Below are 25,251 nucleotides of genomic sequence, written 5' to 3' on the forward strand. Positions count from 1 at the left end.
AAAAACTATCGAATGCCGCAAGGCTCGTTCTTGTGCTCGAAAAAAAGTGATTTTTTGTTGTACAATGTTACTATTCACAACTGACAGCACATGTGATTTGTACTGATCGATTTATTTGATCAAAAGATTTGTTCCCCCCGTGTTCATTCTCTCTTCTGTTTTTATTTCGACAGAATGCTGAGATTGTTTCTGGATCGAAGTCGCCATTTCTTGATCAGCGTTCTATGCATTAGAGCTAAATTGCATCAATCGGATTCCGAGTACCGATCGTACAACTGGCTCGAGTTTTGATTTGTCTCTTTCACGTTATTATTATTCTTAATCTATTGAATTACGCTTATTACTAAATTCGCTATCGTTGAATTCGTTTGCTACTATTTCCGGAAATACGAGTCGCTTACAACATCCCTTCCCTGATAGAAAAAAAAACTAAGGTTTTTTCATTAGTTGTCTTTTTCTTGCATCAATCCTCTTTTTTCTTGTTTTATGTGAGGTTGTTTTCTTATCTATGTTTAACTTAACCCTAGAAAAGTAATGTGGGGTAATACGTTGCCCCACGCGAAATTCAAATTGCGCCCCTGCCTTAGGAAGGTTAGTTTTCATACCGAGACCCTAACCATAATTCAGTTTAGTCATCCGGCAGTCGACCTCCGTCATTCAGCGAGTGCGTTAGATCCGTGCAGCAGCTGAAAACCGAAAAAGAAAATCGTTTGGGGTAACGTATTACCCCCTTTGACCATTTACGTTCGATATTTACCACAGTAAAGTATATTTCAGATTTTTTGTGAAAATCGGTAACAAAAAATTATACACTTTATAGCACTCCCCGGAAAATTCTACCCCTGTTTCATATATAATTGTTTAAGATTCGGTCAATTATTTCACTTTTGCTGTTCTTGCACAGCAACTGATTAAAACTTTGTAAAGTTTTTGTGGAGTTAATTTTATTGTTTCCATATACTTTTATAACTTTTGACTACCTTTCAAATAAATAATAATCGACAAAATCTGTTTTACTTTCCATTTCTTGCGATTTTTCCCATCCGACAGTTTTTCATCATTTCCTCTACTTGAGATGTTCAAAGAAATATGTTTTTTTTAAGAAACGAAAAAATCGCTTACATGCCCTTGAAGTTGTCTATTCGTCTTTTAAAATCCGTTGGAATTTTTAAAATCGGTGAATTTTATGAAAAACTACAGCATTTTTTATAAAAATAGTCATTTCAGCCCAATTTTTGGTTCTTTTTCTTGTTTTTCGAAATTATTTTACTGTTTTTTTTTTACTACCGCAAATTGATGACTACTATCGTCTTCCCTATTAAAAAAACAAACAAAATTATCTATTAAAAAGTCTAACAACAAATAGAAACATTATACACGCGGTACAAGTTTGGGGTAATTTATTACCCCGCTTGGCTTTTCACGTATGAGAAAATTCATATTACCTCTCTAGGGTTAATTCTACAAAGATTACATTTTTTTCTTATCTTACAATTAGTACAGACATCTTTTAAGTATTAATACAACATATCGATTTCTATTATTTCTTCTTACCCATGCATACTGTCACACCTATTATGCTGAGTATAATAATAATAATTATAATACTAGAGCTTATATATATACGGAATTATTTTAAAAAACTTACTTAATTGTATACATATTATTATAGTTTATTACTTATTAATATTTATTACTATTATATCATTACTTTCTAAGTAACTTCTTTTATTTACTTCAACTAGACTTATTGTTAGACAATATTTTACTGAGACATATTTAAAAATTGAAACAGCTTTTTGAAGAGCTGAAATTGGCTAAAAGTTAAATTTGATTTCGAAATACAACGAACCAGATACAACAAGGAATGTTATTTCCATATTGACGTATCACGTTTATTGCACGTTTAGTGCAAAAAGTAATACTATAAAAGCAAGCGATACGTAATATGATCTTGAAATAAAATACCTTATTTGCTACAATATCCGAGTCGCTACATTTCAAAAACCAGTTCGATTTTTATAAAGCTTTTAATGGCTATCCAACCTTATTAAAGATTTGTAACTGTTCGCGAGATAACTGCGAGCGCGAGAGCGAGTGAGACGCAAAGTTCGGAGAGGAGAGAGTCAAGGTTCAAGTCACGAATAAACGTTAATTAATCTAGAAAGTCAGATTTATTTACAGCTAGGTATTTATAAAATGTACACGTAGCGATGACACGGTCACGCGAGTTGCGAGAGCCGAAAATGCAATTAAATTGCGAAGTCGTCGCAAAACTCCCGTCGCGTTAAGCGCAGATCTATACATCGGTTGCGCGCTACGAGAATGGAAAATTCACTTCGAAATTGCCTTGAATAATATTCGACACGCCGTTAGACTGCAAACGAGTGACTTCCTCGGAAGTGTGAAGGCTCGGGATTTTATTCCCTCGGTTTTCGAGAAGATTCCCGAATCTTCGCTCCCCCGTTACAGATTTTTGACCAATAGGATAATTAGCAGCCGGGAAAACCGTCGCTCAGCTGTTTGAGTTAATGCCGTTTAACTCTCACGCGACCAGCGAGCGACAATTAGCGCGTCGGCAGTCGTTTATTGTCAGGCTCTTTTGCCGTCTTCGGCAATGCGGATGAAAAACACGCGAGACAAACACCCGAGACGGAGGTGACAGAAAAAGCGTGCCGAAAATAGAGTTCTACAAAATGCCGAATCGAAATAGATTACAATTCTATGCTTTTACGAGAACTCCAGCCTTATATGTTCGATTAATTCTCAATATTCCGCTCGCCTCGTCAAGCTGACAAAACACCGAAGCGTATATGTCAAGCATTGAAAGATTACCGTTGACAGCATTTCTCAAGTGTTGCAATTCTTATTGTCGCCGAAAAATAGATGTTACCTGCTAGCGGAACGTTACTCGAGTCTGACTTTGATTGTAAGAGTGCGATTCAAGCGTTCTTCGACCCGCTCGGATAGGTGACTCCAGTAATTATAGTCACGAAAATATTTATGCAGGAATTGTGGCTCAAAAGGTTCGAATAGGACGCGGAGCTCTCGGATGACATATTGCAGCGTTGGAACGATTATATTATCGGTCTATATAGCGCGACTCGAGGAAGTGCGCATTCCGCGATAGGTCGCTCTGTCGAAAGAAATTCAAGTCGAGATTTACGGTTTCGCCGACGCGTTGAGCGGCGCGTAAGTGCTGGTCTACAACCTTGCTTTAAGGGTATTTAAGCTCTAAGCCGTAAGCATTAAGTGACGTCATTTCCGTCTCGAAAACATTCCCGCGCAGTATTTAAACCTTAGTCGTTAGATCTAAGCGAATTGCGCAAAACTCAATTCTTACGACCTAGAGCATAAAGCTTAAAGCCGACGTATAGCGAAGAGGACGTTTTTTCGTGTCGGAGAAAATATAAGATCTTTTAATTCAATATAACGACAGTCCTTTATTTTATAAATGTACTTATATAGTCCAGTCATATTAAACTAATTTATGGGGTTAACCTTCAAATTAATCTTCCCAGGTTGCAACCACCATGAATCGCTTTGATTTGAGGTGCTGTAAGTGGGATTTATTTTGCTTCGCAAAATTAATGCGCATTAAAAGGTTATTAACAATATTATCAACAAAAAAACCCGATTTTTTAATTTTTTCTCAAATATCTCGAAAACTAAGCAAGATAGGGTGACTAACTATACGTATCTTTTTTGTAGAGCGTAAAATTATCTACAATAATGATCTAAACAACATTTATCGTCAAGTCAGTCGTTTAGCTTGCACGCGCTGTCAAAGTCCGAGACTCGAATCCCGAAAATTCTCGATTTCATCGTTTTTTTGATGTTGTGCCGGTGATTTTTTTCCGTCATTTAAAATAGAATTAAAAATTCCCCAAAAATCACACATCATCTGAGAACTACCAAGAATACTTTTCATGGTGTAACCAATTTTTTAGACCCTTTTTCTTTAGTTTATAGCTATGTAAGCAAAAAATTATGATTTTTTGAAATAGTCTTAGTTTTTCGCTGTTTTCAGGCCTTAGAATTTATTTGAGACGAATTTTATCGTATGCATCTTGTTGTGGACAAAATTTGCAACAAAAAAAGACCCTTGTATTTTTTTCGTACGACAAACGCTGATTTTTTTATTGACGCGCAAAGTTATCCAATATTGCACACAGGTTGGATAACGCTTGTTTTACACTAAAATAATTATTTTTTATTAAAATTTTTTAGAAGATATTTTTCAGCGAAGACTATACGACCACAAGTTTCTTCCATAGATTCCTCGTTGAGCTTTATCTTAGCACAGTAAAGACCAGACGCCTCCAAACACGGATGTCTAGACAATTTATCCGCATTGCCATGAGCTTTTCCGCTCCGATAACAGACGTCAAAGTCGTACTGCTGCAGACGCTCCAACCATCTTGCCAATTGCCCTTCTAGGTTCCGGAAAGACATTAACCATCGCAAAGAAACGTGATCCGTTCTCACTAAAAACTTCCTTCCATACAAATAGTGATAAAATAATTTCACCGAATCCACTACTGCCAATAATGACTCACGTCGAGTGAGTTCATTACACAATAATTTTGTTCAGATTTATTTAACACCCGACTAAAATAAGCGATCACCTTTTTTTGTTTTCCTAAAACTGAAAAAGCATTGCCCCAATTCCATAATTCGAGGCAGCGGTATCTAAAATAAACTGTCCTTCTCCTGAAGGAAAAGCCAAAATAGGAGGAAAAGTCAAAACGCGCTTCAAATTCTCAAACGCCTCTTAGCATTCAAAAGACCAGACGAATTTATTATTTTCTTCAGTCAATTTGTACAAATGTTTACTCAAAATAGAAAAACCTTTGACAAATCTCCTATAATATGAGCAAAAACCAAGAAAACTTCGTACATGCTTTCGTGTTTTCGGAAGCGGCCAATGTTTGACAGAAGAAATCTTATCTGGGTCTGTTGCAACCCCCTTAGCAGATATAACATGTCCAAGGTACTTTACTTCTCTTTTTAGAAATACACACTTTTTAGGATTGACCTTTAAATTAGCGTTTCGTAAACGAAGAAAAACTTCCTTTATAAATTACACATTATTTCTTCAAAATTTTTTCCAAAAACAATGACATCTAAATACACAAAACAAATCTTAGAAATTAATCCTTCCAAAACTTTTTCCATAAGACGTTCAAAAGTGTTGCGTGCGTGCCGCCCGGTACGCTTTTCGTCCGCAAGTGAGCTGACCGATCAATATATCGATCGGCTCCGTAAAACACCGGTTGCTGGGCAAAATAAACAATAAATTAAAAAGACATATTTTGGCGGTCCTTGCTCTGAGGCGGACGTGCGAAAGCCTCCCGCGCCTAACGCCGCGAAATCCTCGCCCTCGCACGGGCGGTGTTTCCGGTTAGTAAATTGTAAATAATAATTCTGAGCGAGTTCGCTTTCCCCGAAACGCAGCTCCAACTTCGCTTTCAACTCCGCGAAAGAGAGGGACTCGATCCCGTCGGCGTACGAATCGAGCAATGAACGCGCTTTCCCCCATAAGCGCGACGCCAAAACAACCACTTTTTCCGCCTCGCCCCATTTATTCGCAACGGCAATGAGCGTAAACTGCGAAAGAAATTCGCGTAACGGTGCCGTCCCGTCGTACGTATCGGGCTTCAATTTAATCTCGCGAGAAATTCCATCTCTGGACGCGTCTACACTCGCACCGCGCCGCTCGCGTTTTCGCCCGAAAGAATATTATTGGGGGGACTTAACTGCGTCTGCAGTTGTTCCAATGCTACGTCGCGCTCTCGTAAGCGGGTCTCCAACTCATCGCGGACATGATTAAAAAACGCTAATAAAAACTGTTGAGATTTTTATTGCTATTTTACAATTGAGCGTAATCAGATCCAATATAGACATATTAATTTATATCGGCATAAGTTCCAGTTCAACAAAGTCCAACCGATTTAAGAGTAATTATGTTTTAATAGAAAATGCAGTGGAGGTCCACTCCACCCCACCTCAATCCTGGTTATAAGGTGAAACGAGGTTTATCATTGTACGGTTCGGGTTTTCAACTTTTCAGTACGCGGAGCGAGATCCACGCCCACCCACCCCTGCTTGTGGGAGAAGAGCGGCAGCCATGTGTACTGTTCTATATACATATATCAGCAAATTACTTCCCTTAGTATCAACACAAACTATTATATTTCTCAAACTTTTTTGTTCATAACTTTTAAATAAGCAATGAGAGACGATTAAATTATAAGGAAAAATTACTCAGGGTCATGACAATATATGTCAAGGTCAAGGTCATCGGAGGTGAGGAGATCCCCTATTTGGTATATTTACTAAATATATATATTCAAAGGTATATATATAGAAATTTATCTATATATACCAAACCCCTGAACCTAGAAACATGAAATTCGGGTAGTGTATTCCTCTCATGACGTAAGCACCCACTAAGAAGGGATTTTTAGAAATTCGACCCCTAACGGGATGAAAAAAGAAATCTAAATTTGGAGATGAATTATAGAATCCTTCGCATACCGTAGCGTAGCAAAGCACGGGTGTATCAAGCTGGGTGTGGGGTCCCCTATTTGGTATATTTACTAAAAATATATATTCAAAAATATATAAAAATTTATGTAGGTATAATAAAACTGGAGAACCCTTTTTGATTGGTACATATCGGTTATAAAAAGCCTACAAATGCACATAATTTATTACAGGGCTTTCGTAATGAATATTTTATACTGTACAGTAAAGGATTTTTATTTGAAGGTAAAACATACTACGTTAAGATTCAGGGTTATATGTTATGCTTCTGCAAAATCTTTATTCGTAACTGGTAACAAAAGGATATAATAGATATTTTGGTTGTGGAAAACCTGCGAAGAAGATTATTTAGATCATAAAATGGTTTTCTTGCAAGAAAATGCAGTATTAAAAACAAACAGTAATTTCCGTAATCGGAAACAATGAAGAGTATCACATTTCTACTTCAGCTTTTGAAAACTTGGCTATAGATTTCATTCAATAATATAATTAATAATTTTCAATTGGATTATATGCATGTAATATGTTTAGGAGTAATGGAAAAAATATTGTTTCTGTGGATTAAAGGAAAGCAAATATCATGATCATGATATTTGTTTCTCTAGAGATATAGAATAGAGCATTATCGAAAGATATTATACCTTTACAAAAATTCATACTAGTTGAATTTGCTCATCCCACGTGGTATTAATGAATAAAAGACCGCTGGAAGACAACCAACTTTAAATTATTTCTTCTGTATTTAGGCTCTGGCCTAAATACTTAAAAAAAAATTTAAACAAAGATTAATTTAAACATTTGTATTCTTAACATATATTGCTATATGTTAATTTTATGTCATCCTACAAATTACATGCGTAATAATACATATGCAAGTGAATTTTTACTATATTTCGTCAAAGCACTTAAAATATTATATAACAAGTAAAAATAGTGTGTATAACGTTCGCAACTTGATACACTTTTGTCAAGATGTAAGGAAGTATGGGGCTCTCAACACATTTAGTGCATTTTCTTTCAAAAATTATATGAAAATACTGAAAAATATGTTACAAAGATGGGAAAAACCGCTTTTACGGAGATTTTACGGACTCATAAGAAAAACCCAAACAAGAATCAAGCATATATAACGATATAGATAAATAGATTCTTAAATCTTTTGAATGTATACTTGAATTTTTTTAGATTTTTTATGGCACCATTACAGCTTGAAAATCTTAACTGGGCATAAAAGAGTGTTCGACGAAAGTACCAGAATTACATGTGTTCTGCGAAGGGTTAATGAACAACAACAATGCACAACAATATTCGTCGGAATTAATTTTCAAAATAATAATATTGAAAATACACTACTGCTTCTAAAGCTAGATGAAAGAATTTTGCCTTTACACAATGCATTCCCAGAAATAGATTAAATTTCAAAATTTTATGCTAACAAATCGTTTCATACTAACAAAATCATCAAATAATTGTTGCTACTTAAAAAATATGGATCTTTTTTTAATTGAATTTATTGACTTCAAAGATGGAAATCTGTTGTTCTAAGAAGAAGATATATTGGTTCTTCGACTAATTCCAATGTATCCTTGCAATTCACAACATATGAATATACTACATATTATAGCAAGTAGGTGAACGGATATGGAAATAATACCTATAACACAAATTGTCATTATAAAAGCTTTCAATATATTATATTTCGTACCTCTTATCGTACTCCGAGAAGAATATTGTCACAACTAAAAAATTCACAATTTTCAGGAGAGAGGAAAAATAATTCAATTTTTTTAATTGTTAAGATAATTAACGCAATTACAATTACATTTTGTTATGATGAAATTTATACTATTTTTTTTAAGAGATCTGCTGTGATTAAATTGTCAATTCACTTATAATACTATTCATCCAGAAAACCGCAACAATTAAGGTCGTTCTCCGGAAAATCGATTTTCTCTAGATTTTTTTGAAACTGTGAATATACGTTAATTTAGGTGTGCTTTATGCGATAGTATAAATTTCAATACCTCTTGCGGTATTAAAAATCGAGATACTGAGTTTCAAAGTTTCAACTTTTAACATGTAATTCCTATTCCGAGCTATTGTAAAAGAGACATTATAATAAATTGTGAAAGAAGTTTTCTCTAAATGTTTTTGAAAAATTAGTATATGATGCTCCATAAAAATAGAAATAATATGCAATTAAATGTCAATACTCTTGCGGTACTCGTTTTTGAGAAATACTTGTGTAAAGTATTTGATGAATTTTTCGCTCGGTTCAGAGTAAGGGTCAAAGCACATAACATGGCGTAGCGATATACGACGGTCGTAGTCCCCGACCTGATCAGGATACGCCAAAGCTTGTGCGTTACTTACGTCCACGACTACGACTGTCATATGTGCTTTGGCCCTAACAGAAGAGGAGAGGCGTCAGTTACTTGGCAACGCCGCATGAGTTCTCACGCGTGAAGTTAACTTCTTATTTTTTAGATGTTTATTATATGTAATATTTTGTATATAAACATCTTTTTAAGCACGAATACAAGTTGAGCACGACTGGAGCCGGAGAACTCTCAAAACGCGTACTTTACACAAGTACTTACGCGTACTTTATTTCTCGAAAACGAGTACCGCAACGGGTATTGAGTATTGACACTTATCGCATATTATTTCTATTTTTATGGAGCATTGTATACTAATTTTTCAAAAAAATCTAGAGACAACTTTTTTCACAATTCATTAAAATGTCTCTTTCACAACAGCTCGGAATAGGAATTACATGTTAAAAGTTGAAACTTTGAAACTCAATATCTCGATTTTTAATACCGCAAGAGGTATTGAAATTTATACCATCGCATAAAGCACACCTAAATTAACGTATGTACACGTTCCAGTAAGAACGTAAAATCGTACTGGTTATTAAGAAAACTCAACTATTGTAATTCGTTTGAAAAGTAACCTTTCGATATATTGATTGAATATAATTTTTAGAACTTTGAGAGTATAACGCGGTATTAATATACATCACATATAAATGAAATACATAGTTTAAGTATCAGGAAACTCAATTATTAATAGTCCGTTCACTTTAATAAATATATATCCGTTGCCGGAGATATTTCTTTCATAAATTCCAATACAATAATTACGCAAGACTAATTTCACTTAAACAAATTAGAAGCACTGAGAATCATTGAATATTTGTAACGCATAAGAGAAAACCTTGAAAAACAAATTATATTTGTGAAAGGACCATTAATGCAAAACATTTCAAAATACAATATAATACAAGTATAAATTCAAAATATAATTAATATATATAGAAGAAATGGAATAGTGCATGGATTAATTTGGTATCTTCCTAATGAAGAAAATAGATTTCAGAGAAATCAATGTTAAAAAAAATAAGTGGTTCTTAACCAATACATATACCCTTTTTTCCTTTTGTAATTCCATGCATTAATCCACAATAAACATGACACATATTTATATAAATTTCATCAATCGTGCATAACATGGTTTAACCATTGGATAATGTTTCTGAAATAATTCTTCGTTTCGAATGAACTTAACGATATTCAACTTATGAGAAAGAAAGAATATACTGACTATTGAATCGCAATAGAGTACATTAAATAATGTGAACATGTACTATTTTACGAAATATTAACTTTACAGTTTCGATGAGTTAATTCTCAATTAATATCTTAACGAATCCTTACAATCTTTATACAACATACGTAATTTTACAATGAAAAGAAGCGAATATACTAAATATGCGTGGTTGCAACCAAATTCTTTTTATACTTGATTACTCAAGTGAAGTGAGAAGAATCTTGTCTTAAACAGTGGCCACCGATTGAGAGATAATATTGGATTGAATGCCTTGCCGAAATGCAAGAGTGGTTGTAATACATCCCAAATCCAATAAGAAAGAAAGCTCTCGAATGTTCTGTGCGAGCTTTCACTTTACGTGAAAGCTGATTCCAAAGAGGAGGAATACCGCCCTTACGAATAACGAGAGTTACCTGTGCGTGCTTTCACTTTACGTGAAAGTGACTCCAACGAGGAGGAATACTGCCCTTCGTGTGAAACCTCGGAAGTAATTTCCATCGAATGTATTCTCCAATCGTCCTTCCTTCTTTAGTAATGGCGGATGCCGTTTCCTTATATATGGCAATGGCAGATATTTTTCCAGTATCGGTAATCGTCTTTCCTTACGTCGTGCTGCCGTATTTAATGTATTCGTCGTTGTAATTACGATTGAGTATGATTTGAAACGATTGATTTAACGACTCAATATCCTTTTTTACAAAGAATAGTAGAAACGGGTAAAATACACGACACGACTTGATACGCGTGACTTTTGTGGACGAAAGATGTGAATATAATGACGATCGTGAACGAAAGTTATTGATACAATGACGATCGTTGCTACGCAAGCTCGATACTTCCGTAACGAACGCGGAAGTCAGGTATCGTAGCGCCATACGGACGCGGAAACCAAGTATTGCAGCGCCTTTGCGTGCGAAACATATGTACTACCAATGTCACTAGACCCATGTATTAGTCTCTATAGAGTGTTTACGTAGAGTGCTTACGGAATCAGTTGCTTACTGGCGAATACCATAGATGGCAACACGCCATTTTTCATTCGTCGATAAATCGCTGTGTTTTCAACAACGTATATTCACAATTTCAAGAAAATCTAGATAAAATTGATTTTCCGGAGAACGTCCTTAAACCGGTTTAAAAGAATAATGACATTTCTACCCCGTAAGTACAGCGGATTTCGCATATATAGACTTGTGAAACTATCATAGCACGTAGATAACATTTTAGGGATACTTTTTATGGGCTTAACTCAAAATCGAAATTTTTTTAGTTGTGACAGTATTTTTCTTGGGGTGTGATATATATAATGCTTCTTTTACATTTATAGATGTTTGAGTGTTAATAAATTATATACATTATTTAGAAGAAAAATAATCGATATTTGATTGTTATTCCAGATGTACTATGTTATATGTTTTACGAAGACTCTACAATACCCGAGCTTAGGTTGAATACAGAAGATAAAACATTCCAATAGCCATCAAATAAACTAAATGTCAAGGCATCTGCAATTAAAAACGTCCATCCAAAAAATACCTGGAATGTACAAAAAAATTATAGGGCCATATGGTAAATATAATCAAATTGTTCTGTTATATTGTGTGTTATATAAGTATTTAATATGTAAAATGTATATAACTTCTTACAGAAACTTACGAAATAGCTCAATAGGTAATGCAAGAAGTAATTTCTACGTCAAAAGATGGACAGTTTGAAATGCCTGGTCAATGTACAATATTACCCAAAAAAAGATTGATAAATAAGCCATTGCTCGATGACGAGATGGAGGATTACGATAATGACAGTAATTGAATTCTTATTTCGTTTTTTTCTTCCATATACATACCTATATATTCTATACGCATATACATACATATACATACACAGTTGGAAAATTTGTGTTAAATATAATTAACATAAATCACATGTCCCAAACGGTCCACTCAAATTTTCATGTTAATTTAACATAATATATATAGATGTGTTAAATGGTAACACTGATACTATGTTAAAATATTTTAACAGAAAGAAAATGTAATTCTAATTGTAATTTGAGGTTAATTATGTTTACAATTAACATAACTTTTATTTTGACGTTAAGATTGTAAGATAAAAACACTCTTTTTTTGTATAAATTTTTATTCCCACTTCTAGCTGTTATAAAGTATAATATCAATACTCTTTTTCTGTAAATTTTAACACATTTAATAAATACGTTCAAATTATGTTACTTTAACATATTTTTTACATTATTTTAATAATTTTACATTTTAAATTTGTTAAGTTCAGTTAATATAGCAGGCATATGTTAAATCTACACATATATGTGTTGATTATTTTACACAAAAATTTTAACAAGGACTTTTTTTCAAAAATACACAAATTTTTTTGCTGTGTACATATACATGCATATTCTGCATGTAATTGTATTTTATAGGATATATCAAAAAGAAAGTTAAACGTGTGCCATCACCTTCTTCTTTGGTTATAAATCCTTATTATAAATCCACTAATGCGAATAGCATTTCTAATTTGGAGGAACTAAGTGGTATGTATATTTTTCCTTATTATACATATATGTAATAATTTAATTATCTTTTTAACAAAACAAAATTAAATTAATTGATACATTTTTCCATACAATTTATGTATGGAGAAGATATTTAATATTTAAAACATTCACGGGTAAATATTGAAAAGTAATGAATATTTTAAACATACATGTAATATGTGTATATCTGTTGTTAAAGCTTATAATCAAATGTTTATATAATTATTATATATTAAATATAATATGAATTATATTTTAGATTGTGAAAACAAAAATACTAATTATATGTCAATTATTGATGAAGGATACGATGGAGAATGCATAACAGCAAAAAGTATAAACATATTTCTATATTGACATTTATACGATTCTGTGTCCAATGTATTAATACATTATTTATACATATATTTATATTTTTCTATTTAGATGTTGATGGTACCAACTGTATAATGAAAGATATTGCAGTGCAAAGTGATATACAAAGCGATATAAACATTGATATACAAGACGAAAATGCCGGTATATATTACACATTTTTATATTCATTTTTATATCCTTATATTCTTATATCCTTATAATAAAAACATGTGTCTACATAAGTTACATGTAGAATAGTTTTAATTATTAACAAAATATATAATCGTATAACATGCGATTGACCAGCTTTAAACCCTGTATATCAAAAACCATACTTATATAGAATAAAAAATGGTATAAGATTTTTCGATTAGGTTGGACATCACAGAATCCATTGTTGATGTACTTCCTTATATGTATATTATTAAATACTGTTCATAATGTACATATCTCTACTATTATATAAAGAGAGAAAGTTCGTTTGATTGTCTCTTTGTTCGCAAACTACTCATTCATTAATGGAACAAATCTTAAAGAAATATATATGAAATAGGGGTATAAATTTCCGGGCATATCACCATAAGGTTCGATTTTTTATTAGAATGTTCTCCGAAGCGACTAAACCATTTTAACATATGATTCTATAGTTTGTTTGTTCGTGAACTATTCATTCATTAATGGACCGAATCTTAAAGAATGTTATTGTATATGAAATAGGGGTAGAAATTTCCGGCCATGGCTCCGATGGGGTTTAATTTTTTGTTTTACGACGATCAAAAAAAAATTTTTTTACTGATTTTCTTAATTTATACTCGAGCTGTAGTCGGGAGACAGTAAGCGTCGTTTCAGAAATTGGCCCAATACGAAATGTGCATCTTTTTGCGATCATCGCATTAATGAACCGATTTTATTGCTTTGATCGAAGTAGGAAAACAAAAGGCATCATATATCCAGGAGTGTTATAAATATATATAAAAGTAAAAAATAAGACTAAGAAAATAAGAATAAAAAAATAGAAACAACGGGCGAAACCGCGGAGCTGGCTAATATTATATATGTCACATATGTTACTAATATTAATTGTGTGTCAATTTGTAACGGCCTGACTTTGTCGAACGCGGACTGGCTTGCGGGATCAGGAGTCCGATGACAGGCCCAGAGAAAATAATCAATTTAGTGAGACATATAGTGGTTTATTCACAGTTAATATATACACGGCGTGGTATTTTATATATCGCGGGGACGGGTAGAACGCGGTATATACAAACGCAGGGGGCAGTGCGGGTGCACTCGATAGCGGACGCGGTCGCACGCGATGCGACGGACTCGGTAGCACTTGCACGAAAAAAAAATGTTCACCGCTGTAGCTAATCATGGTTCGCTGAAATGGTATTTGCTGCTGCAGCAAAAGAATTTGCCACTGCAGCTATTATATCGCTTTCTTAGCAAAGTAAGCTTGTTTGCTATGATCATATCGATCAGAAACTGTAAGTTTGCTATGACAGCTAACAGCTGTAACTAACACAACAAAAGTATGTATAAGTGAGTGTGCTTCATGCATGAAGCGATATAATATGTCAACAGTGGCAAATTTTTTTGCTGTAGATATGAAGATATAAAGCCATGTCTTTTTTCGACTCTTCGCGCCAGTTTCGCGGGACGTTGCCGAGCGTGTGCTGCACACGTACACGATTCCTTCGTGTGCGCTACCCCCTCCACACAGCTTCGAAACAAGCGACGTCTAAACTGTGTCATTTGGTCATTTCGTTCGTGCCGTTGATCGTCGTCATCGCCGTCGCGCCCGTCGTCGTTGTCGGAAAATGGTGCGTTGATCGGTGGGCATTATTGACTTGACTTGGAGGGGCATCTCTCTCGCGCGTGCAACTTTCCTCGTCGTCGTCGTCGCCCGTCGGTCGCACGGCAACGGGTTCTCTCTCGCGCGCGTTTGTTCGCCGTGTACGCGCGCGTGAGAAGGTGTACTGCGTGCGCGTTTTCGGGCGATTCTGCGGACGGCGGACGCGCTCTCGCGCGTGTGTGTGTCATCGTCATCGTCGTCGTCGTCAGGCTTTCGCGCTCGTCACCTCGGATTGATCGTCCCGCGTGATGGGACATGTCCAGCCCGGACCGTCCAGTCCGCGACTCCTTGACGCGACAAGATCGGGACGTTCTCGCCCGCTCGCAGTGCTGGACACATTTCTGATTACACGACGGTCGTGGGTCGTGCCGGTCGTGGTCGAATAACTATAGCGGTGGCGTCGATGCGTATACGGTACGTGTGTTAGTGCGTGTTGGTGCGTGTACTGTGTATCGTTGCGTAGAAGCATAAATAACATGTCGGCTATTGATATCAAACATCTATTAACCGATTGGGGCTTTAAGGAAGAGGTTATCGCGAACTTCGAAGGTATGTAATTGATATATATATATGTATGGTCCTGAGGCCAGCTCAGCGATTTCGCGTTTAGAAAATTACCGGCATTACTGCCGACCTTTCGCTTTATTTGCTAATTTTCCCTCATTATTGTAATCGCGTATTGCGATAACACGTGGCGCGTGATAATCTATAGTCTTGCGATATCTCTCGCTCGCAATTCTTAATTCGCGGCGAGAAATACTTGCGTGAATCTCTCGCTCGTCGTAACACGTACCGTCGCCGGTACTGCGCATTAGTCGCGAATTGCAATAACGCGTGGCGTGTTAATAACCCACGATTCCGCGCGATATCTTTCGCTCGCAATTTTTAATTCGCGACGAGAATACTCGCGTAAATTTCTCGCTCGTCGTAACACGTGCCACCGCCGTTATCTGCACTAATCGTGAATTTCGCAATCGACGCGTCAATTAGTTAAAACCAGTAATTGTTAACATAGTAACCGAAGTATTCAGATCTCGAATGTTCTCGGGCAAGCCATACGTTTTCGCCTCGCCGTCGGCGGCCTTGGCGCTCGGTCACGGGCCGGCCGCGTGTACACGGTTTTTCTAAATAGACCCGCGCTCCATAATAACGCGCTACATTATTTTCGTTGTTGCTGGGTGTGTTTCGGCACGACTCGACCCACCTTAGGATATATATATATATACACACACATGTGTGGCAGCTATCAATATTTTAACATAAGTCGTTTCCCTATTGCATTACATAATTTCAGAATTAAGCAATTTCTATATTACAGAAATGTGTAACAATCGTTCTTTAAATATATAACAGATATCCTATATTTGATATAATTGGTTATTTACAGCTCAAGACATTGAAATAGAACAGTTAGATATCTTAACAGAGGACGATCTAAAATTGTTAATTCCAAACATTGGACCTCGACGAAAATTTCAGAGTAAACTGAAGAAATATCTTTGTGAGGTATGTATTTCTTTTTATGTGATTATGCGATTACATGTTTTTAATATCATATTTTAAAGTAGTGTATTTCTTATTATGCAGTTACCAGCAGAAAAGGAACAGCAAACCTATGTGATTAATACTAATCCTAAAAAGAAGCTAAGATCAGAAACAGAGCTGAATAAAGAAGATGCCACAGAGCGGCAACATTTAAATGAAGAAGCTGTAATAGAGCAGGAACATGTAAATGAAGAAGCTACAACAGAGCAGCAACATGTAAATGAAGAAGCTGCAACAGAGCAGCAACACGTAAATGAAGAAGCTGCAACAGAACAAAATATAGCAATTATAACAGAGCAGGAACCTCTACATGCAGTAATTACTACAGCACAGCAACATTCAAACGCTGTTATTGAGCCGCCACATTTTGTTGACTTAAATGACGATAACAGCTATGTTTTTGAACTATCTCGGTCTGGCACACCTTCAGAACATAGCGGTAAGAATTTATTGAATATTACTATATTTATTGAATATTAATAATATTTCTTTTGTAATGACTGTATGTTTATATATTTTATTTAAAGTTTTTATTGTCTCATATTTCTCATTTATTTTGTAATTAATTGTTCCTCTTTTAGAAAAATTATCGACAAATGAGACAACTAAACGTGGAGTAACGCATCATATATACAGTGATTATGTAAGTTATGATTAAATCTCTGCACCAACGATTATTTTTAATAAATGTTGATAAGAAGCATTGAGTTAATTATGAATGGCTTAAGGGGCTTCCCTAGTGTGACAGGGCCTAAAATGAATGATTTTTAAAAGGAAAACGACAAAGCCAATTGATGAACAACTTGTCCCACATATTTTACTATATGTGGGCTTTGTCGTTTTCCTTTTAAAAATCATTCATTTTAGGCCCCTGTCACACTAGGGAAGCTCCTTAAAGTTAAGCAGTTACGATTCGATAGATATACTTTTGTTATACAAATTATTTTTACTGTCTTTTTTATTGTTTTACAGAATCTTGAAGCAATATTAAAAAAATCCGACGATGGCTTATTGTTGCTGCGTTCATATACAAATGAAGGCAGATTAGATAATGACTTGCGAAATAAGCTGGCAAAAATAATAGTCAGTAACGAATTATCGTCTAATGTAAATAATAACATTACGAGTAACAGGGCATCTTTCCTAAGTGATCAAATAATAAAGTTATTTCCTACTGAAGAAAAGGTAAGTTTAGTTTTTAGTTACAGTAAATATATACCTTTTTTCACAAATGTACAGTAAATAAGATTAACATAATCAGAACAATTTTGAAATGGGGTTTACAATATTGTATTTATATTAAATAGTAGAAATAAATTACAATGAAAAATATAAATATATTAAGTCTTTCTAAATAATCGTGGACTATATCCATATTACAATTTTACTTAAAATTTATAAAGAAATTCAAATTTCATAACATCTTATGTATAATAATAAATAATAACTTATACATTTAATTAATTTAAAAATGTGTTTGCTATTATTTCTGTTTTATAAAGGCATATAACAATTGATAAATAATCTACATAATACACTGCCAATAACATTATTTTTTATTTAATCTATTTTATTTTATACAATCGTAATTCTATCATAATGTTATAATAGAATTATAATATTATAATATTATTTATATAATATAATTTATATAATATAATATGATATACTTAATATATTAATATATTTGTAATATTTTTAATTGTAATTTATTTCTACTATTTAATACAAATACAATATTTTAAATCCCATTTCAAAATTATTCTAATTATGTTAATCTTCTAATATTCTATTATTATAAATAATGCAAATTTTTTGTATAAAATTACTTCATTATCAGTATTTCGTGTTGTAGAGTGTATGGTATATACAACATAAAAAAGGTCAATCACAAGGTAGAGGTAAAATTCTCACAAAATACTATGCAACACGAAGAAAGCTTATAAAAGTAGGCTTGATTAATTTAAAGGAGGATCAGGCTGAGGCTGAAAGTAAGTTCTGTTCAAATCTGTTTATGTACCATCAAAAGCCAAATGCTTAATGATATTTGTAAGTGCTAATAACAAAATAAGTTCAAGTACTTGCATTTATTTCATATTAGTTTTGCATATTTTTTATAGGTGACCTAAATAACGATGAAAATGATGATCCTTTACGTTATGAAGAATATTTCTTATGGTTAAAAAATAATTCAAAACCATGGCAGAAAGTTCTGGATTATTGGTCTTTGACTTCCAAGAAACGAATGAAAGCTCTTTTAAGTGATAAACAACCTTGCCATGAATACATGTCTCAGTTTCCAGCTCTATCTGATCCCCTAGGTTATTTACTGGTGAGACTTTATCTTTACATACATGTGTGTGTGTACACACACACACACACCACGCACGCACGCACGCACGCACGCACGCACGCACGCACGCACGCACGCACGCACGCACGCACGCACGCACGCACGCACGCACGCACGCACGCACGCACGCACGCACGCACGCACGCACGCACGCACGCACGCAGCACGCACGCACGCACGCACGCACGCACGCACGCACGCACGCACGCACGCCACGCACGCACGCACGCACGCACGCACGCACGCACGCACGCACGCACGCACGCACGCACGCACGCGCACGCACGCACGCACGCACGCACGCACGCACGCACGCACGCACGCACGCACGCACGCCGCACGCACGCACACGCACGCACGCACGCACGCACGCACGCACGCACGCACGCACGCACGCACGCACGCACGCACGCACGCGCGCACGCGCGCACGCACGCACGCACGCACGCACGCACGCACGCACGCACGCACGCACGCGCACGCACGCACGCACGCACGCACGCACGCACGCAGCACGCACGCACGCGCCACGCACGCACGCACGCACGCACGCACGCACACACACACACACACACACACACACACACACATGTAATGTACTTATAATATATTAATTTTCTGTACTTTCAGTTGGAAATAGATTTTGAAACATTGCATCCAGAACGCAATTTAAAGCTGTATTTGGCTTGGCCAAAATTATCTGCCTTTATAATTGATAAAGTAAAATCTAAAGCAAAAAAACGTTTGGATGATGTTTCAACAGCAGGTAGGATATTCGATACTCTTTTCCATAATATTGTGACTATTCAAAATAGCTTTAATATAGCTACAATATCTTTGTTATAATTATCTTTATCTGATTAGATGGTTCCTTGGTTGCAACTTTATCCTTGATACCTCATTTATTTCCCGTAATAACAGTTAAAAAAGGACAGCCGAGAAATTGGAAACTCTCAAGAGAGGATTGTGAGGAAGGCTTTCTTCTACATGTGAGAGTAAGCATTAAAATAAAAAACCATTTCATTTTATATATGTTGTGTATTTCATTATATGCAGAATAAAAACTGTATAATGAAATAAAATTATGTAAATTATGCGTATTCTATAAGATTATTTTTTTTTGGTAGACAATTGCTGACCTTGAAGCAAAACTACATGAGCGAACGGTTAAATTAAAATCATTTGGATTGACTTCACAACCCATTGCGGTAATAGTTGGACCTACTTTCGATGAGATTACTCAATGTTTTGTTGTGATCAATAAGTACAGATATGAAATGGAGACACCTTTAAAGGCCGTAGACTTCGTCTTGAAGACTTGTAATGCTCTAAACGTCCGATACCCTTTTGAAGTAGGGCAGGCCTTTATGTTTTTGCAAAGAGCTGTGTACGATTTTGAAACTGCATGGGACAGGCAAAAGAATTCCCAGTTTACTGCTGCTGTTTTAGCAACAACTCAGGAATTTAAAATACTTTAAAAATATATATTAATCGTTACTAAAAATATCCTGATTGCATCATGCCTACATGCTTTCTGTGCAAACAGACCGTAAGCTCTGTAAATGGTCTATTAGTACATCTTAACATTAAACATAATATGGGTTCATTAACAAGTTTTAAATGCGGTGAAGATGGATGCAACCGAAAATGGTCTTCATGGAACTCTTTGAGATGTCACTTGGTTGGATCTGATCATAATTTTCTTGCTTGGCCTGCTTTGGAGCAACATTCTCTGCAAGAGCAACAGCTTTGTAAGGTATTAATCAAACCTACTGACACAGAAATTGTTAGTGAACCTATTAACAATGTTAGTATAAGTAATAATAATACAATCTCGGTAGAATGTAGTAGGGATAATTCTTTATTAGCAATAACTCCTACCGAATTTCAATCTCTTGTAAGAACACATACTGACGCTTTTGTTGCAAAGTTATATGGTACAACTTCAATTCCACGAAAACATATCCAATCTATCATTGAGGATAGCTCTACATTTCTCATGAGTGGTCACATTTCTATCTTAAAGGAAAAAGTTCTTTTACATCTTAATGCGGTTAATTATAACAATGAAACAGTGCAAGATATCATATCAATGTTTCATTGTTTAGAAAATCAATTCGATCACCTTAGAAATGAATATCAACGGATGACATATTTTAAGTCTTCTGGCAACTATATAGCTCCTGTTCAATATTACATAGGTAAAAAAAGAACACGTAAAAAGGTCGGCACATTTATTGCTGAAAAGGTTAAAGATGTCTGTGGCTATTTTATTCCTTTAAGGCAAATGTTAAAAAAATTTTTTGAATTGCCCGATGCTTTTACCGCAACAATAAATTATATAAATTTACTTGAAAAATCTGATAATGTTAATAACTTCATTCAATCCAAACTTTGGCGTCATAAAAGAGAAAACTTCAACAGTGATGATATAGTTTTACCACTCTTTGGATATTATGATGATTGGGAAGTTAATAACCCATTAGGTTCTCATTCTGCTTCCCTAGGAGGAGTATATTTCTATATACCGTGTTTGCCGCCCGAGTGTATATCTCGTTTGGAGAACTACTTTTTAGTTCTTTTGTTCAAATCTCAAGACCGTAAAGAATATGGAAACCAGAAAACATTTGCACCACTGATTGAGGAACTTAATTATCTAGAACATGTTGGAATAACAATTGATGTAAATGGTAACACTTATAAAATATTCTTTGTACTAGGTTTATTACTTGGTGACAACTTAGGTCTTCATGCAATGTGCGGATTTATTGAAAGTTTCAGAGCAAATTATTCATGTAGGTTTTGCAAATTACATCGTAATATTTCTGCAATTACATGTATTGAAGATAAATCTGTTCTCAGAACACATACATCTTATATTTCTGATGTAGCATTACAAAATAGTTCACTCACCGGAATTAAAGAAGAATGTGTTTTTAACGAAGTTACTTCATTTCATGTGCTAGATAATATTTATGTTGACATGATGCATGATGTCGTTGAAGGTATCGCTCACTATGATATGATTCCAATCATATCACATTTTATTAATATTGGTGATTTTACCTTGTCAGGACTCAATTACAGTCTGCAAATGTTTAATTATGGTCTTGATGCACAGAACAAACCACCCTGTATTAGTGATGACTTTGCAACAAAAAGCAAACTGAAAATGACGGCCTCAGAAATGGTACTCTTTTGCAGACTTTTCGGAATTATTGCTGGACATCATGTCAAGTCATATGATGATCCATTTTGGATATTATATTTACTCTTAAGAGAAATAATAGACTGTCTGTACAGTAAATCAGTGTCGGAGGAATCTGCATCTGCATTTAAAATTTTGATTTTAGAACATCATAATCAATATATGAAATGTACACAGCAATGCTTAAAACCAAAACATCATAACCTTGTTCATTACGCAAATGTTATGATGCAATCAGGACCAATTGTTTTATTATCAGTAATAAGGCTTGAAGGTTTCCATAAAGCTCTAAAAAAAATTGCTACTGCTATAACGTCGAGACAAAATATTTGTCTTTCCATTGCCACTCGCCATCAGCTGTCATTTTGCTACAGAATTATGGCACAAAAAACCTTATTCCCAGTATTGAAGTTGGGTCAGGAAAATTTTTTAATATTACTAAACATGATTATTTTCATCTTTTTGGGCCATCATTACCTAACGATATAATTTCTAATCCATGTTGTTTTATTGCCAATTGGGTTAATTATAAAAGTACTAAATATGAACCTAAAATGGTGTTGGTTTATGGAATAGACAAATGTTCTTGTCCTATTTTTGTAGAAATTCAACTTATTATTATTAATCAAAAGATCCCAGTTTTTATTTGTTCTTCTTTAATAAATATAGGTCTTAATTATAACATTGGCGGCTTTGAAGTGAAACAAAGTACAAAGTGGCTGTCGGTGAAATATGATGATTTATTTGACTTTTTTCCTTTATTTGTTTATACGGCAGGCAATGGTGAGCAATATGTTATTTTACACCATCCTGTTTAACGTCATATTTCATATAAGAAACCAAAGAAAGAACAGCTATAATATCTTTTTTGCGTTGTAATATTTTTGCTTATTGTATTAACTTGCAACCGGAAATATAAGGATATACACATTATTTTTATTAAATTATGTAAAGAAATGAAATTTTGAGTTAGCAGCGATAGTTGTACGGTTTAAAAAGTAAACTACATTATAAGTTATATTAAAAGTAAGCTCTATATATGTATCTCTATATTCTCTATACATATACATAATTATGAAAAAAATAAACTTTATAGTTGCAATAATGCGGTTGAAAGTAAGCTGCGTTATAAGTGTGGTAATGTTAGCCATATATATATATATATATATATGTATGTGTATGCTTGGGATTACGAGTAGATATATAATATAATATACATTTGTATTATATATACATTATATTTTTCTTTTATGAAACAAAATATAACTATGTGTTTTTTATATCTAATATTTACAGTTTTATTTACTCTATATGTATATACATATAGAGTAAACTCGAGTGAGATGGCCATAGAGGAGATATGGTCCATCCATGTTGTTCATTTGATACTAGATGGTGAGCTAGATTCAGAAAACATGGGTTGGGCATCTCTCCTCTATGGCTATCTCACCCGAATTTACCCTATTTTACTAATTTTTGCAAATTGCAATAGAACTAACCTAGTAAACGATATTGCAAACTGAAGTAATTGTCATAGACACAATTTTAGCTGTGGATCAAAGCTCAGATTTGCAGCGGCACCTAAAATATTATCAGACACACCAAAATTTGTGTCTCCTACATGTAATATATGTACTAATCGCTGCAATGCGTTCTAGCATAGTTATTCATTAAAGTGTCTGCCGTAACTAAATTGTTGTGACCCTTACCTAACGTCTACATAACGTCTACAGCTAAATAAAAATGCCGACGCTGCTAAACTTTTATTTATCACTATTTTACGACTAAAATTTAGCTACCGCACGCAAATTCTTGCTGCCGCAGCTAATCTTTTTTTTCCGTGTGACGGTCATCGATGTGCTGAGCAAGTACGCCTGGGCGATCCCGCTCAAGAGCAAGGGCGGAAAGGAGGTCGCGACGGCTCTCCGAAAGATCTTTCGCGAAAACGCGCGACATCCCAGGAATCTGCAAACGGACAAAGGAAAGGAATTCTACAACGCCGACGTGCGCAAAATCCTCGACGAACGCGAGGTGAATCACTATTCCACGTATTCGGTGATGAAAGCGTCGGTGGTGGAGAGATTCAATCGCACGCTGAAAAACGACATGTGGAAACTCTTCACGCTCCAGGGATCGTACAGATGGATAGACTCGCTGCCGCGCCTCTTGTCGAATTACAATCGTCGCAGACACAGAACGATCCGAATGCGTCCGGCGGACGTGACGCCCACCGTCGCCGAAAAATTGCTGCGCACGGTGTACGGTCGCGCGAAGATAGCCGCGCCGGCGAAATTTCGAGTCGGCAATCCGGTGCGCGTGAGCAAATTCAAAACGATCTTCGAAAAAGGCTACACTCCCAATTGGACCACCGAGGTCTTTCGCATAGCCAAAGTACAAAGGACCAATCCCGTTACGTATCTGCTGAAAGACGTTCGCGAAGAAGCGATAGCCGGAGGATTCTACGAACACGAGTTGCTGCGCGTCTCCAATCCCGACGTTTATCTCGTGGAAAAAGTTCTGCGCAAGCGCGGCAATCGAGCGTTCGTGAAGTGGTTGGGAATGGACAGTTCGCACAATTCGTGGATAGATAAGGCGTCTGTGTTGTAAAAAGAAATACTTAGACATTAGTAGACAACGCTTACTTTATTGTTAATAAAGGTTTACACATTCGTCGATTTGTTTCTTACGTGTTATTGATTTTTACGATAAAACAATTTTTAAAGCGTACAATATTGTTTCACCCCTTTTTTTACAACGGTATTTTGTAATGTCCCCACGGAAGCGTCTCCTCGCCGTTCGACGTCACGTATCGCTTGTCGTCGTGCGGACTGAGGGCTAGTTTTTGCTCCGACACGGTGTTAACCTCGTGCAACGTCGAGCGTATGCACGACTGGCGCGTCTTCAGCTCGCGCGCGTTCCGCAGACACTCCACGTAATCCTCGAACGTGATCCTCTTCGCGACTACGTTTCTCTTGACGCCCTTTATTCTCCTGGTGTCGTCGCGTCCGAGTACCTTGTAAGTGTACATCTTCGCTCTGAGACCCACGAATTCCGTCATGATCGCGCCGTTGTTCTCGTCCTTCATCAAACCTGGCACCTTCTTGTTGACGCGCGGCATACCGTGCGCGTTGTTCTCCGCGTAATCGCTCGTGTCGAACCTGTGCACGTCGCGTTTCATACGCTCGTACACGTCTTCGCACTCTAGCGAATAGATCAGACTG

General features: G+C 35.6%; 2 protein-coding genes across 2 annotated transcripts in view; both read left to right on the forward strand.

Annotated features, from left to right (window-relative positions):
* The first annotated feature begins 1,830 nt into the window (after positions 1–1,830).
* The window catches only part of LOC139807990 (uncharacterized), a 164,453-nt gene continuing 141,032 nt past the window's right edge, over positions 1,831–25,251 (forward strand). Inside the window, exons 1-6 of the mRNA XM_071769548.1 lie at positions 1,831–8,176; positions 11,559–11,730; positions 11,810–11,965; positions 12,599–12,709; positions 12,972–13,046; positions 13,139–13,231. Coding sequence (XP_071625649.1) covers positions 11,836–11,965; positions 12,599–12,709; positions 12,972–13,046; positions 13,139–13,231 — 409 coding nt within the window. The 5' untranslated portion in view covers positions 1,831–8,176; positions 11,559–11,730; positions 11,810–11,835. The remainder of the gene's footprint in view (positions 8,177–11,558; positions 11,731–11,809; positions 11,966–12,598; positions 12,710–12,971; positions 13,047–13,138; positions 13,232–25,251) is intronic.
* LOC139807989 (uncharacterized) lies at positions 14,397–23,308 on the forward strand. The gene is made up of 10 exons (XM_071769547.1): positions 14,397–15,473; positions 16,312–16,430; positions 16,512–16,908; positions 17,051–17,112; positions 17,442–17,654; positions 18,325–18,460; positions 18,590–18,801; positions 19,453–19,588; positions 19,687–19,817; positions 19,950–23,308. The coding sequence occupies exons 1-10, from the start codon at positions 15,401–15,403 to the stop codon at positions 20,298–20,300; spliced, it is 1,830 nt and encodes a 609-aa protein (XP_071625648.1). The 5' UTR covers positions 14,397–15,400; the 3' UTR covers positions 20,301–23,308.

This window comes from Temnothorax longispinosus, chromosome 2 (assembly GCF_030848805.1).
Source record: "Temnothorax longispinosus isolate EJ_2023e chromosome 2, Tlon_JGU_v1, whole genome shotgun sequence".
Taxonomy (NCBI): Eukaryota; Metazoa; Arthropoda; class Insecta; order Hymenoptera; family Formicidae; genus Temnothorax; species Temnothorax longispinosus.